This window comes from Aquarana catesbeiana, linkage group LG09 (assembly GCF_042186555.1).
Source record: "Aquarana catesbeiana isolate 2022-GZ linkage group LG09, ASM4218655v1, whole genome shotgun sequence".
Taxonomy (NCBI): domain Eukaryota; kingdom Metazoa; phylum Chordata; class Amphibia; order Anura; family Ranidae; genus Aquarana; species Aquarana catesbeiana.
The window spans coordinates 166636528-166650503 of record NC_133332.1 but is presented as its reverse complement, the minus strand read 5'-3'; the positions used below and the strand labels follow the sequence as shown (position 1 = coordinate 166650503).

Genomic DNA, 13976 nt, shown 5'->3' with positions numbered 1-13976 from the left:
ACAATTATAAAGTATTATAGAGTCAAAACTTACATAGCCACTATATTATTAGAGAGCGCATTCCCTCGACCCCAAACAGCCTTTCACCATGTAAAGGGACCACTGGAAGAAATCCTTTAAAGGCACCTAAAAATAGGGAGGAAAAAAAAATTCGGACTGCAAAACAAAAGAAAGGAATATATCTGTGAGAATACACTCCAATCAAAATTTATACTTAATGCTAGCCTCACAGGAGATCCCTGAATTTCCCCAGAAAAAAACGGAGGAACGCCAGGAGGCTAAGCCAAACAAAATGAAAACAAAAAACAAAAATATGACCAACGATCAAAAAATACTTACTGGACAAAAACCTCCAGTGTATTCCACCAGTCACCCGCATCATGTAGCATAAGTAGATTGGAGCCAGTGACTTGCCCCCCCAAAAAAGCGTGAAGTACCCTCACTGGGGAGCGTCCCCGGCGTTCCCTTATGTATCCCATGCGGGCTGTCACGTTCGCCGTACATAGCGCAACGCTGTGACATCGCGGCGCAATGAGTCTGCACTTGAGGTGGCACCGTGACGTCATTGGACGGAACGCCGCCACACGTGGAACCCACAGTGCGGTGGCCAGCACAGCAGCAGAGGAAAATGTGGGAATTGTGCCGCAATTGCACAGCACAAAATATGGAAAGGGGGTGCCTAATAAGGAAAAGGCACCCGGATAGGCAACACTTTATTTCGAAAAACCGGATATACACATCTGGAGATGAGGAAGTAATTTGTGGCTTGGGGGTCACTAGACCCCTGAGAATAGGATCCACAGTAAGAATCGACCAATGTTTGCAGAGTATTTCTTTTTCATACATCATGGGACACAGAGTCAGGCTAATATTCATTACCTGCTGGGTTAAACTTCATCATTAGGTGAATGGACACTGATAGACCAAAGGTCTTCAGACAGGAAGTGATCCCCTATATAACCCCTCCCATACACAAAGTACTTTTTACCAGTGTCTGCAAGGTGGATGGCACGGTTTGTTTGAGCTCTCTGAGCTTCAGGTCTCTAGTCCCACAAATGAATCGAGGGATTGATCGATCGGATCCATTTGACACAGGGTTTTATGCTTAGATAAATGGTACCCAAGCCTCGCAAAGAAGACTCAAGATCCTGCGAGGTTTTGCCTGTAACGTGGCCTCCGGGCGCTGGACCCTGTGGAGTGGAGATCCTGGACACTACAGCGCTAAGGCATTTCCTGTAGGGTGCTGTATAGGTCCAAGGGAGTGGACCCTAAACATGAAAGGGTACCCAGTCCTTGAAGGTCCAAGTGACAGGAACCCGCCGTGAAGAGTGAAGATTGGGCCCTTAGCTTCTAAGTGGCCCTGCGCCTGGACGGGTAAGTGAAACCCCTTTATTTTATTATTGTGGGGTGTCCCAGTGATTGTAACAATCAGTCAAGCTAGCTAAAGGCTGGACACCTGTGTGCGGTGACCATACAGGTGAGTTCTGGGCTAACTGTGAGTGTTTGCAAAGTGTACCTTTTTTGCTTGTGTCTGGCTGTTTTTTACCTGTATGATGGCGCATTATGGTGCGCCATTTCACCTTGGTTCGCCATGGCGCACGTGCATTCGCAAGTGCGCCACTGGGCTCAGCAGTTTGGCGGCCATGGAACACGTGGATTTGCTGCACATACGCCATAGCCTTTATCTGGACGCACGAAGATTCGCATTGTTCGCGAATACAGTCACGCCCACTCGCCAGGACCGCCCACATGCGCGCGCACGCATAGAACGTTCCGGCGAACACCCAGCTTATTTAAGCTGTGTATGCCAAGCATGGGGTGCTTCCAGAAGGCAGCTGTGGGACACAGAGCAGGCTCTGCACAGACACTTGCAGTAGTTCATTTATACTTACCCGGGTCACGTGAGTCAACAGGTGTTGCTTGGCAGGCTAAGATGCTTAGCAGGATTGTTGCATAGGGGCTTGGTGAGCTCTATTAAAGGGTCTCCCTTTTTGAGGTGTTTTAACTACACCCAAGTAGACTTTTTGTTTGTGGCGTTGAATGTCTTTAAAAAAGGGGAGTGGGACTAACACCACAGGGAAGGGCACACCTCCGTCATCAGTAGTTCCTGATGAACCTAGTCATATCCCTAGTCTTGTATCCCCTGAAAGACCAGAGGCTCCCGGGCAATCTGAGCCGCTGCGCCTATCTGGTATCGTGCCTACAGCAACGCTGCTGCTTCACCCTTTATCACTAAGCATGAACTGTCCTCAGCCCTAGCTGGGTTAGAGCACAGGATTGCCGGCATGATTGCCTCCATCCCGCAGGGTGGCAGGAAGCGTGACAGATCCCCCTCCCCGGAGTCTCTTCATCTGGAGCAGAAATGGGTTGAGGATGGGGAAGAGCTTAAAGCTCAGGATTCAGTGGAGTGCCCGGCAGATGAATCTGCTTCCAAGAAATCTGGACAAGAAGATATCCACTCGATGTCTACCTCTCAGTCGCAGAGGTTTTTGATCCTGACTCTGACTGAAATGGTTCGTTCTGCCTCTTGCAGAGGTGACTGAGCCCCCCTGGTCCTCTTTGGGATCTCTGAGACCTTTTCAGGTCGCACAGACTTTCCCGCTACACCCCCTGTTGAAACAGGCGGTGTATGCTGATTGGGAACATCCTGACAGGACTTTTTTTGCCTCCTAAAAGGTTTTCCCTTTTATATCCCATGGATGAAAACTTTGTTAAAAAATGGAGCATGCCAGCTGTTGATGCAGCAGTCTCCTCCTTAAACAAGAACTTAACTTGTCGGGTAGATAATGCACAGGGCTTGAAAGACCCTGTTGACAAGAAATAATTGGAGCTATTATTAAAGGCTTCCTTTTTCTTTGGCCAGTTCAGCTATTCAGCCAGCTGTTGCAGCAATTGGTAATTGCCAGTTCGTAAAGGATCAAGTCAAACGGCCGGATAGGCCTAACCAGGAGGATGATTGCCTGAAAGTAAGACAGATATTCCTCAAGCGCTGTGTTTTGCTGTTGATGCTTTAAAGGATTCAATATAGCAGGTTTCTCGTCTGGCTCTCTTGTCTGTACATATGCGCAGACTTTTATGACTTAAGAACTGGTCAGCCGAGCTTCCTTGTAAAAAGTTATTGCAGGTTTCCCGTTTCATGGGGAATGTTTATTCGTTGATCACTTGGACAAATATATCCAAAAGATTTCCAGAGGGAAGAGTTCTCTACTTCCTGTGAAGAAAAGCACCAAACGTCCCTCGTTTAACAACCCAGGGACTGCTTCCGCAAATATCTCAGCGTCAGGGCGGTTCCATCGCCAACAGGGCGCTAGGGCCAGGGCCAAGACGCAAGGTCAGGGCCAGAAGGCCCTGGGTCCAAAATTCTTCTAAACCCAGCACCAAACCCTCCATTTGAGGGGATGCCCCCATAACATCGGGTGGGGGGAAGGCTGCTGCACTTTGCGGACATTTAGAAAACAATTCAGGACGAGTGGGTCACCTCAATTATGTCTTGCGGTTACAAGCTTGAGTTACGGGGGGGTGCCCCGAGGTTTCTAAGATCCAGCGTTCCCTCCAAAAAGAAACTTGTTGCTTCAGGCACTATATCATCTAGTGCATCAAGGAGTGATTGTAGAGGTTTCGGTATCCGAAAGGGGCACAGGGTTTTACTCAAACCTGTTTACTGTTCAGAAACCAAACGGGAACACAAGGCTCATTTTGGACCTAAGGCCCCTGAACAATCTATTGATACAATCCTTTCAGATGGAGTCTGTCCATTCAGTAGTAACCTCACCCCAGAGGGGAGACTTTTTAGCCTCCATCGATATAAAGGACGTGTACCTGCACGTACCTATCTTTAGGCTCTAGAACAGAGTATAATATACACAGTGAGGTATTTGAAAAGCTTAGGCTGGATCATAAATACCGAAAAGTCAGCCTTAATACCAGCTCAAAGTCTAAAATATTTAGGTCTGGTTCTAAACACAGTCCAAGCAAGAGTATTCTTGCAACCCGTAAGGATCTGTGCCCTGAAGGATCAGGTGTATCAGATAAGGGGCACCAGACAACCCTCCATTCGGCTCTGTATGAGTCTTCTAGGGAGGATGGTATCCTCCTTCGAGGCAGTGCCCTATGCCCGGTTCCATTCCAGGCCTTTACAACAAGACATCTTGTTGGCTTGGACCTGAGAAAGAAAAGCCCTGGATTTTCCAATGTGCTTATCCCCTCAGGCATGCTTAAGCCTAAACTGGTGGTTGCAGGATCAGAACCTGCGAAAGAGAAAATCTTTTCTCCTGGTAACTTGGAGAGTACTGACTACAGATGCCAATCTCTCAGGCTGGGGAGCGACCCTAGACAGGCTCACAGCTCAGGGGAAATAGTCAGGGACAGGGACAGAGCAGACCCTGCCCATCAACGTCCTAGTAGGTCTGGCCCTACGGTCCTGGACGGTGGCGCTTCAGGACTGCACCATCAGGGTTCAGTCTGACACTGGTCTATATAAACCACCAAGGCAGTACCAGGAGTCATTGAGCTCTGAAGAGGGTGAACTACATACTAGCCTGGGCAGAGGGACATGTGCCAATAATATTGGCAGTCCATATCCCGGGAGTAGAGAACTGGAAGGCAGATTATCTCAGCCGCCAGCAGATCTGCCTAGGGGAATGGTCCCTACAACCAGAGGTGTTCCAGGAAATTTGCCAATGTTGGGGGTGGCCAAAGGTTGACCTACTGGCATCCAGGTTCAACAACAATCTACAGCAGTTTGTGTCTTGAACAAGAGATCCTCTGGCAATTGGAGCAGATGCTCGGATAGTTCCATGGAGCCAGTACTCCCTGATTTATGCTTTCCCTCCGATCCCTCTCCTTCCACATTTGTTTCGCAGGATTCAGAGAGAGGGGATTCCAGTCATTTTGGTGGCACCAGCCTGGCCCAAATGGCCCTGGTTCCCAGAGGTTGTGAGACTGACGATAGACGGGCCATGGATACTTCCACGTCGCCCCGATCTACTGTCTCAAGGTCCTATATTCCACCCCAATTTACAGTCTCTAAATTTGAAGGCATGGCTAAAGCCAGGGTGTTAAAGGACCGTGGCATCTTGGGACCAGTGGTGTCCACTCTAATGCTAGAAAAGCTATCACTAGGAAGATTTATAATAAGGTCTGGAAGACTTTTATATTGCTTGGTGTGAAGCCAGAAAATGGCATCCTCAGAAATATGTGATGGGAGAATTCTCTATTCTACAGTCAGCTGTGGAAATCGAATTCGCTTTGAGTACAATCGGAGGTCAAGTTTCGGCCCTAACAGTATTCTTCCAAATGCCTTTAGCCTTTCATTCACTGATCCAAACCTTTATGCAAGGGGCAACTTGCTTGCTTCCCCCCATTAGGTCACCTATGTGTCCTTGGGACTTGAACTTGGTGCTGTCTGTGTTACGGAAACAACCATTTGAACAACTGTATCTGAGAATTGTTTGGGCTACCATTGCACTTTGTATGGCCCACACTCGCTTCAACTCTCTGCTGCTGACCAAGTGTAAGTCTGAAGCTAGTGACGTGTGAAGTTGGATTAGATAGTTTCCTTTTCTTTGCTTCAGTGAGTGGAACCTATAGAAGGGGGTGGCTGTGGAGAGATGTAAGTGTCAGACCTGCCTGGATCTATGTGGGTGTAGAGATGGATGTTCATTGTAAACCTACCTGGAGAATTCCATAGGCAATCTGTGACCTCCTATAATCTAGAGGTCATCTAACAGCGTGAGCGTATATCTATGAGCATAATTGGTAGTGGTTTTTGGACAATGTCTTATCGGGGAAGAGGAATGCAATAATTCGCTCACAGTCAATGTGTTGTGGGTAAGGGTGTCTTCACACACACACACACCGAGTGCCCAAACAGCGGCACAGAACCAACTTATTTCAATGTGCCAACATGAAATTAAACCTACCAGGGGCTCTGTACAGAGGATGGGACCAAAAAGGTACGATTCTGCCCAGAAAAAATGCACTTGCAGGGTTCAGGAATGCGTTGTGTTCAGAATACAGGGATCAGGAATGCGTTGGGTTCAGGAATGTGTTGGGTTCAGAAATGAGTTGTGCTCATAATGTAGGGATTGGGGGGGGTGATGTGAAGGCCAGCAGAGGACACTGCTATGGGGGTGACCCTTCCCAAAACAGTGTCCTCTGCCCCCTTCACATCCCACACACACACACACACACACTAGTGTCCTCTGCCCCCCTTCCCCTATAGCAATGACCTCTGGCTTCCCTCCCATTGCAGTGTCCTACCTTTGTATGTCCGCTGTCCTCCACATGGTCATGCTTGAGCGCCCGAGCGCCGATGCCATCACTGGCATAGAGCATAGAAGAGGCATCCATTATGTGAACCTGTTGCTTTGACCTGCTTGGGTAATGCAGAAATTCACTTTAAAAAATACAAATGTACTGTAGATTGTTGGGGTTGCATATTTTCATTTAACCATTAGGCTAAAGCACATACTTGAGAATTGGTAAATAATTTACTAGTATGGATTGCTTTTACTTTTCCTTCGTTCCTTTAAAGGGTGACGGCTAAATGTGCACAGGTAAAGCTTGTAATTTGAATGCTTAGTTATGAAGTTGTACTAGCATGTTGTGACAAATATAGAAATTCTCTAACTACTTCACCTTACTTTTACTTAATTTACTTATTAAGCTCCAGGAGGGATCCTTGCTGAATTTAAATAGCCTCCATAGACCGGATCCATCCAAAGTGCCACTGAGGCCAAAGCGGATGGTACCTGGGCCTCGAATACGAAGCACGAGGTTTTGCCTGTAACGCCTCTCTTTGCAGGGCTGGACCCAGGGCTTTGGTCATGCTAAATTACCTAAAAGCTTTTCCTGGCTGGGTGCTTTTACAGGTCCAAGGGAGTGGAACCCCGATAAAAAGGGACCGATCCTTGAAGGTTTGCTAAACGCAGCCCGTCGTGATGGGTGAAAGTTGGATTGACTGTTAAATCAGCAAATCCTGCGGCGGGGATTAGGTAAGGGAAGAAACTTAGGAATTAAAAAGTCCACCTATAATTTCTTCTTTAAGGGAAAAAAAGTTGTCATGCCTTAAATCTCCACTAGAGGGAGTATATGCACATACCTTAATCTGTTGTCTTCACTGTAAGCTCAGTGTCAGTCTGTGTGTGGCCGCAGCAGCTTGCAGAGGCATTCCTCTTAAGGTAAGAGACTTGCCAATGCTTTTTTCTTCCCCCTGAAGGGACCAGAGGGTTAGGGAAACATCAGTGGTGTACCCCCCTTTAATACCCCCCCCGCCGCGGGGGGTGTGGAGGTCCCGAAAATTGCTCCCACAGTTGTTCTCTCTGCTTGCTAGTGTCATGGGCTCTGCCTCCCCCCCCCCGTGGTGGGTCTGCGGACCCGAAAGCCGCCGTGACTGAAGATGCCTTTTCCTCCATCCTGCAGGGCCTGAAAGGAAGATTAGCAGCTTTAACCACATCCTCCATTCAAATGGATAGGAAGGGTGCTAGATCCCCCTCCCCCACCTTAGACCCTTTGCAAGGGGAACAGTGGGCACAGGATGAGGTGTTACCTTCAGGCGATCAGGAGGAAAGACAAACTGATGACTCCTCTGCAGAGGGAACAACGGTAGATGAACCCTTTTTCAGCCTCACAATCTGAGAAGTGATACAATCTCTTACGGAGATGGTTCATTCTACTTTCATGCTACCCCTAACGGAGTCTGCTGAAAGCTCAGTTTCTTCCTTGGGTTCTTTAAAACCTTCAAAGCCTTTTGCATGCGTTTCCTGTCCATGCATTACTAGAACAGCTTATTTATGCTGAATGGGATCACCCGGATAAGCATGTTTTTCCTTCAAAGAGATTTTAAGTTCTCTATCCTATGGAGAAGGAAATTCACCAAAAAATGGAAGGTACCAGCAGTTGACGCTGTGATTTCCAGTGTGAATAAAAGCCTAACTTGTCCAGTAGACAATGCACAAATGCTTATGGATCGAACAGATAAAAGGTTGGAATTCCTGTTAAAATCTGCTTTTTCTTTGACAGGTGCCGTTACTCAGCCTGCAGTCGCTGAAATAGGCGTCTGTCAATCCCTAAAGGACCAATTTAGACAGGCCCTTAAAGAGGTTCCTGCACAACAAGTCTGGGATTTGGCCGAACTACCAAAGGCATTATGCTTTGCCATAGCTGCAATTAAAGATTCTATTCACCAGGCGTTATCCCGCCTTACGCTTGCGCTAGTACACATGCGTAGAATCCTGTGGTTAAGAAATTGGTCAGCCGAAGCACCGTGTAAAAAGCTCCTGACTGGGTTCCATTTTCATGGGGATCGGCTATCTGGGGATGATTTGGACAAATACATCCAAACAATTTTTAGTGGGAAAAGTACTCTTTTGGCAGTTAAAAGAAAGTATAAACGCCCTTCATTTAAACTGGCTCTTTCTCCTGCGCCAGGGCTTCCATCTCTAGGCCGTGGTGACGGCCTCCGCCATCAGACTCTAGAGAAAAACCTCAGGGTCAGGCCCAGGCTCAAAAGAAGTCCTGGGGCCGGAAACCTGCAAAGCAGAATCCTAAAGCCTCATTATGAAGAGGCGCCCCCCCTCGCCAGGGTGGGGGGAAGACTTCTGCAGTTTTCAGAAGTCTGGCAAAAGGAAATTCAGGACAGATGGGTCATCTCCACGGCAACTCTAGGGTGCAAGCTGGAATTTCGGGACTTAACACCGTCTCGTTTCCTGTGGTCAAACATTCCTCAAAGATCCAGGGAAAAGGCAATCCCTGTTTCGGGCACTAGACCAATTAATGGCTCAGGGGGTGATCATACAGATCCCCACAGTAGAGCAAGGTTTGGGGTTTTATTAAAACCTCTTCACAGTACCAAATTCGAATGGAGATGTCAGACCCATTCTAGATCTAAAGAATCTAAATCAGTTCCTGAAGATCCGCTCCTTTCGCATGGAGCCGATCAGGTCAGTGGTTTCTATCCTACAAGGAGGAGAACTTCTGGCATCTGTCGACATCAGGGATGCATATCTGCATGTTCCTATATTTCCCGCTCACCAAAGGTTTCTGCGGTTCGCGGTAGAACAGCAGCATTTCCAGTTTGTAGCCTTGCCCTTCAAGCTAGCTACAGCACCCCAGGTGTTTACAAAAGTCCTGGCCCCACCTCTAGCCAGTTTAAGGGGACAGGGCATAACAGTCTTGGCGTACTTAGACGATCACTTGCTAATAAACCAGTCGGTGGCTCGTTTGGAGCAAAGTGTGCGCATTACAACCAGTTACCTGGAAAGTTTGGATTGGATTCTCAACTTAGAAAAATCTTCCTTAAAACCGATAAAAAGGCTAGAGTACCTGGGTCTGATCATAGACACAGCCCAGAAAAAGGTGTTCTTGCCTCAGGCAAAAATCAACTCCATAAGAGAGCTAGTGCGGATGGTCAGATCAAAAGGCAATCCCTCCATTCACCTTTGCATGAGGTTGCTAGGAAAGATGATGGCTTCATTCGAAGCGGTTCCCTATGCCCAGTTCCATTCGAGACTTAAAAAACAGTATCCTGTCTGCTTGGAACAAAACAATTCAAGCTTTGGACTTGCCAATGTGGCTGTCCCCAAGGGTGTCCCAAAGCCTCAGTTGGTGGTTGCTAACCCAGAATCCACTGAAAGGAAAATCCTTCAGACCTGTTATCTGGAAAGTGGTAAGGACAGATGCCAGCCTTTCAGGCTGGGGAGTAGTACTAGGGAAGACAACTGTCCAGGGACAGTGGTCAAGAGCCGAAAGAACCTTGCCCATCAATATCCTAAAGATTCGGGCAGTGAGTCTGGCTCTGAAGGCCTGGACTTCCATGTTATGAGATTGTCCTGTCAGGATCCAATCCGACAATGCCACAGCTGTGGCCTATATTAATCACCAAGGGGGCACCAAGAATCTCTCAGCACAGAGAGAGGTGAACCATATTCTAACTTGGGCAGAAAGGAATGTTCAGAGCCTATCGGCAGTCTTCATTCCGGGAGTAGAGAATTGGCAGGCGGACTACCTGAGTTGCCAGCAGTTATTCCCGGGGGAGTGGTCTCTTCACCCTGACATTTTTCGGGCTGTTTGCCAAAGATGGGGGACTCTGGTCATATATCTTCTAGCATCCAGATTCAACATGGTTAGTCAACGTTGTGTCCAGGACAAGGGATCCACTCGCATGCAGAACAGATGCGTTGGTGACCCCGTGGGATCAGTTCTCACTGATCTATGCATTACCCCCTATTCAGTTTCTGCCTCGACTTCTTTGCAGGATCAAGCTGGAAAGAAAGCCGGTAATACTGGTAGCACCAGCATGGCCCAGAAGGTCGTGGTATGCAGAAATCGTAAAGATGGCAGTGGAGGGTACATGGTCCCTTCCACTACGGCCAGACCTACTCTCACAGGGGCCGATATTCCATCCTACCTTGCGAACGCTAAATTTAACGGCTTGGCTATTGAAACCCACATTCTGAAGAAACGTGGGCTTTCCGGGTCAGTTATCTCTACCTTGATTAATGCAAGGAAGCCAGCTTCCAGAACTATATATCTGGAGGGCTTATGTTTCCTGGTGTGAATCCAAGGGTTGGCACCCTCGGAGGTATATCATAGGCAGAATTCTTGCCTTTCTACAATTAGGGGTAGAGATGAAGTTGGCCTTGAGCACTATTAAGGGCCAAGTCTCAGCTTTATCGGTCTTATTTCAAAGACCGCTTGCTACACATTCTTTAGTCTGAGGTTTTATGCAAGGGGTGATACTGCTTAATCTGCCAGTCAAACCTCCTTTTGAACCCTTGGGACTTGAACTGAGTTTTGTCAGTGTTACAAAAACAACCATTTGAACCGATCCAGCATATTACCTTAGTCCTTCTGACAAGGAAGTTGGTATTTTTGGTTGCTATATCCTCAGCAAGGAGGGTTTTGGAATTGGCTGCTCTTTCTTGTAAAGAGCCATATTTGATTATTCATGAGGACAGAGTGGTGTTGCTCCCTCGTCCAGGTTTTTTTACCAAAAGTGGTCTCGGGTTTCCACCTGAACCAAAACATTATCCTGCCATCGTTTTTTCCAAAACCATGTTCTAGGGAAGAAAAGTCACTGCATTGTCTTGATGTGGTGAGAGTGGTCAAAGTCTATTTAAAGACGACTGCTCACATTTGGAAGACTGATGTCTTATTTATTCTGCCAGAGGGTCCTAAAAAAGGACAGGCAGCGTTGAAATCCACTGTTGCTAAGTGGATTCGGCAAGTTATAATTCAGACTTATAATTTAAGGGGTAAGATTCCCCCTTTTCAAGTCAAAGCGCACTCTATCAGGTCGGTTAGTGCTTCTTGGGCAGTGCATCACCAGACCTCCATGTCTCAGATCTGCAAGGCTGCAACTTGGTCTTCAGTACATACATTCACCAAAAAATCAGAGGTTTTTGTTTGTTATCAAAGGTGCATTCACAGACCAGGACCTTAAACTGGCCGTACATGGAGCAAATATTGGCCGGTTCATGATGAACCAGATGAAATTCTGTAAGTGGGTGGCCCTGTTAGCCCTCTCCCACTTGACATCCCTTGTTTAAAAAAAAAATTGAAGGAGTTTAAAAGCCTTATATTAATACACAATCCTTGTGTGCCTCACAAAAGCAATTTGTGAGCACCTTGCAAGGAATAATGCAGTTAACCTCAGTACAGTTTGCTATATAACTTAGGCAACACAACAGAATTAAAAGTGTTGGCATCATAGATGTCACTAACAGCCATAGCCTCAACAATATCTGACAGACTTCTTAAAGCACAATAAGCACATTTATTACACCTGATAGGCTGGGCATGACTCTGCTAGCAAAGTCTGGAGGAGGGGAGATCAGGTAAAACGCAGGGTTTAAACTCCTCATTGAAGCCACCAAAACTGCTTAAAGTGTTACAAAACCCAGTAATATGAAAATCGATCATCCGCCCAGCCCCCCCCCCCCCCCCCCCACAGTGCCCTCAGCTTACAAATCATCTTTTCACATTAAAATACTGCCTTTTTTGACTGATCTGTATACCATGGTCATGTGATAAACTGCAGGGTTTGCCTGAGTGCTGAGTGTTCAGGTAGGAGGAGATTTCCTCTATAGCCTGTGTTATCATGCTGTTATGGGAGGTGGATCATCCATGAATCAAGATGTGACATCCCACCCACTGTGTTCTTTTTTTAGTTACTGGGCATTGAGGGGAAGGGAGGGACTGGGCTGTCATTTAGGGTCTGTATACACGCCCAAATGTGTTATGTGGATACCATGTGACCTGAAAAGCGCAGCTAAACAAGAAAATGTTCTCTCCAGCAATAGAGACTAAACTGAGCATGTGCAGCTTTACTACTCTGACTGTCTTATCTGGCCTTGCCAAGAGAGACCCTGCAGAAGGGGGAGAATCTGTCCATACAGGATCAAAGAGCTTTTTTACACAGTACAGAGGATTAACCCCTTAAGTTCCACATTGAGTATAACAAGCATGCTATTCTGCATATACAGATAGATTTTACTGTTGTGGGTTTAGTAACACTTTAACTATCCTGTGCCAGGGTGTGTCAGTAAATTTTCTATGTGCTCAGGGCACACCTATACACATTTTTTTAGTATGATGCATGTATTTTTATGCCAGTTCCATTCTTCTCTATGGCAGAGATGTTTGTTAAGTTTTAGCAAAAATGCTGCTTGCATTTTGTATCACAGTTAAGTAAAAAGAAACCTAGTAATATATGAACATGGTTTAGGTGGCAGAACAGGGCTTTAACAGGGTATATTGACAGGGACTGTTTGGGTCATGAATAATTTGAGGGGGATGGTTCCGTTCATGTGATGGGATATGGATCACCTCTGTAACACAGTTGGAAGCCCAGAAGATGATCAGTTCAATGCCTGGGCTTAGTTTTGGATCCCAAACTATCAAATTATGTGCTATCCCGGCACCATACACCAACTTTAACGCAACACTGCTTAAATGATTCGCCATTGTAAAACTGTGTTAAGAAGGTCTGTGTAATGTTATTACCCCTAAACATGTTAAAACAGTAAACACTAGTTAAAACTAACCGCTCAGGTCGGAGCAGTTGTACTAACAATCTGATGTTAGTACAGCGATCTCCCCTGCTGTTCTGTTGTGTTCTGACAGGGGTACGCCCCCCCTGGCCAGAGCTCTGTCTGGTCAGCACTCTTAGCCATTGGTTCTGATCGGGAGTCGGTCGGCAGACCTTTTTCGGTCATGCCCCTTGGACAAAAGCCGCCCCATGTGAACGGGGCTTAAGAGTGATTCTTCTCCATGTAAACATAGGAAGCAATAAAAACCTGACAACTCTATCTCAAAACTAGAAGAATGTTTTGCTAAAGTTCCATGTTCAGGGAGTTGTAGAGTTTGAGTTTGGTCCACTTTGGAGTAGTTTATGTGTAAACACAGGCATGGGTGGCAACAAGACCCAGATCTATTGTAGGCCTTTAACCATCTGACTGAGGTAAAAAAAAAACTCCTGAAAGTCTTGCTGGTCTCTAGGGAATTTAGATCTTTAAACCATGAATACTCAATTTCTAGGAATAAGAAAGACAGATGTATAATGTGGAGGATGCGCCATATGTAAATATATAGATAGTTTGGGAAATTTCAGTAATGTGGATGGAACAAGTGAATTTAGCGTTTATACAGTAGAAAGTCCTTCCCCTCTGCATGATTATCTGCTTCGGATAATGAAATGAGAGGAAAGAGATAGAACAGGGATTATAGGCACAAATGTGAGGTCTCTTATCTGCAGGTAGTCAACACAGCTAAATAAAATATTTTATGGGTAGGTAGTGGCCATTTTAAGAGTATATAAAATGTTTTTTTGCACACACAGCTGCCATTTGAAGTGGAGGTGTATTACATTCAACACATCCTGCTCTACATAGTGCCCATCTACCTGATGCGGAAAGGAGGTAAGACTTGCCATGTTTGTTTTATTTGTCTGATATTTTTACATTTGGGCCTTTTAT

General features: G+C 46.4%; 1 protein-coding gene across 1 annotated transcript in view; it reads left to right on the top strand.

Annotated features, from left to right (window-relative positions):
• Nucleotides 1-13976, top strand: part of TMEM164 (transmembrane protein 164) — a 166193-nt gene that overhangs the window by 118101 nt on the left and 34116 nt on the right. Inside the window, exon 4 of the mRNA XM_073599366.1 lies at nucleotides 13841-13919. Within this exon, the coding sequence (XP_073455467.1) occupies nucleotides 13841-13919 (79 nt within the window). The remainder of the gene's footprint in view (nucleotides 1-13840; nucleotides 13920-13976) is intronic.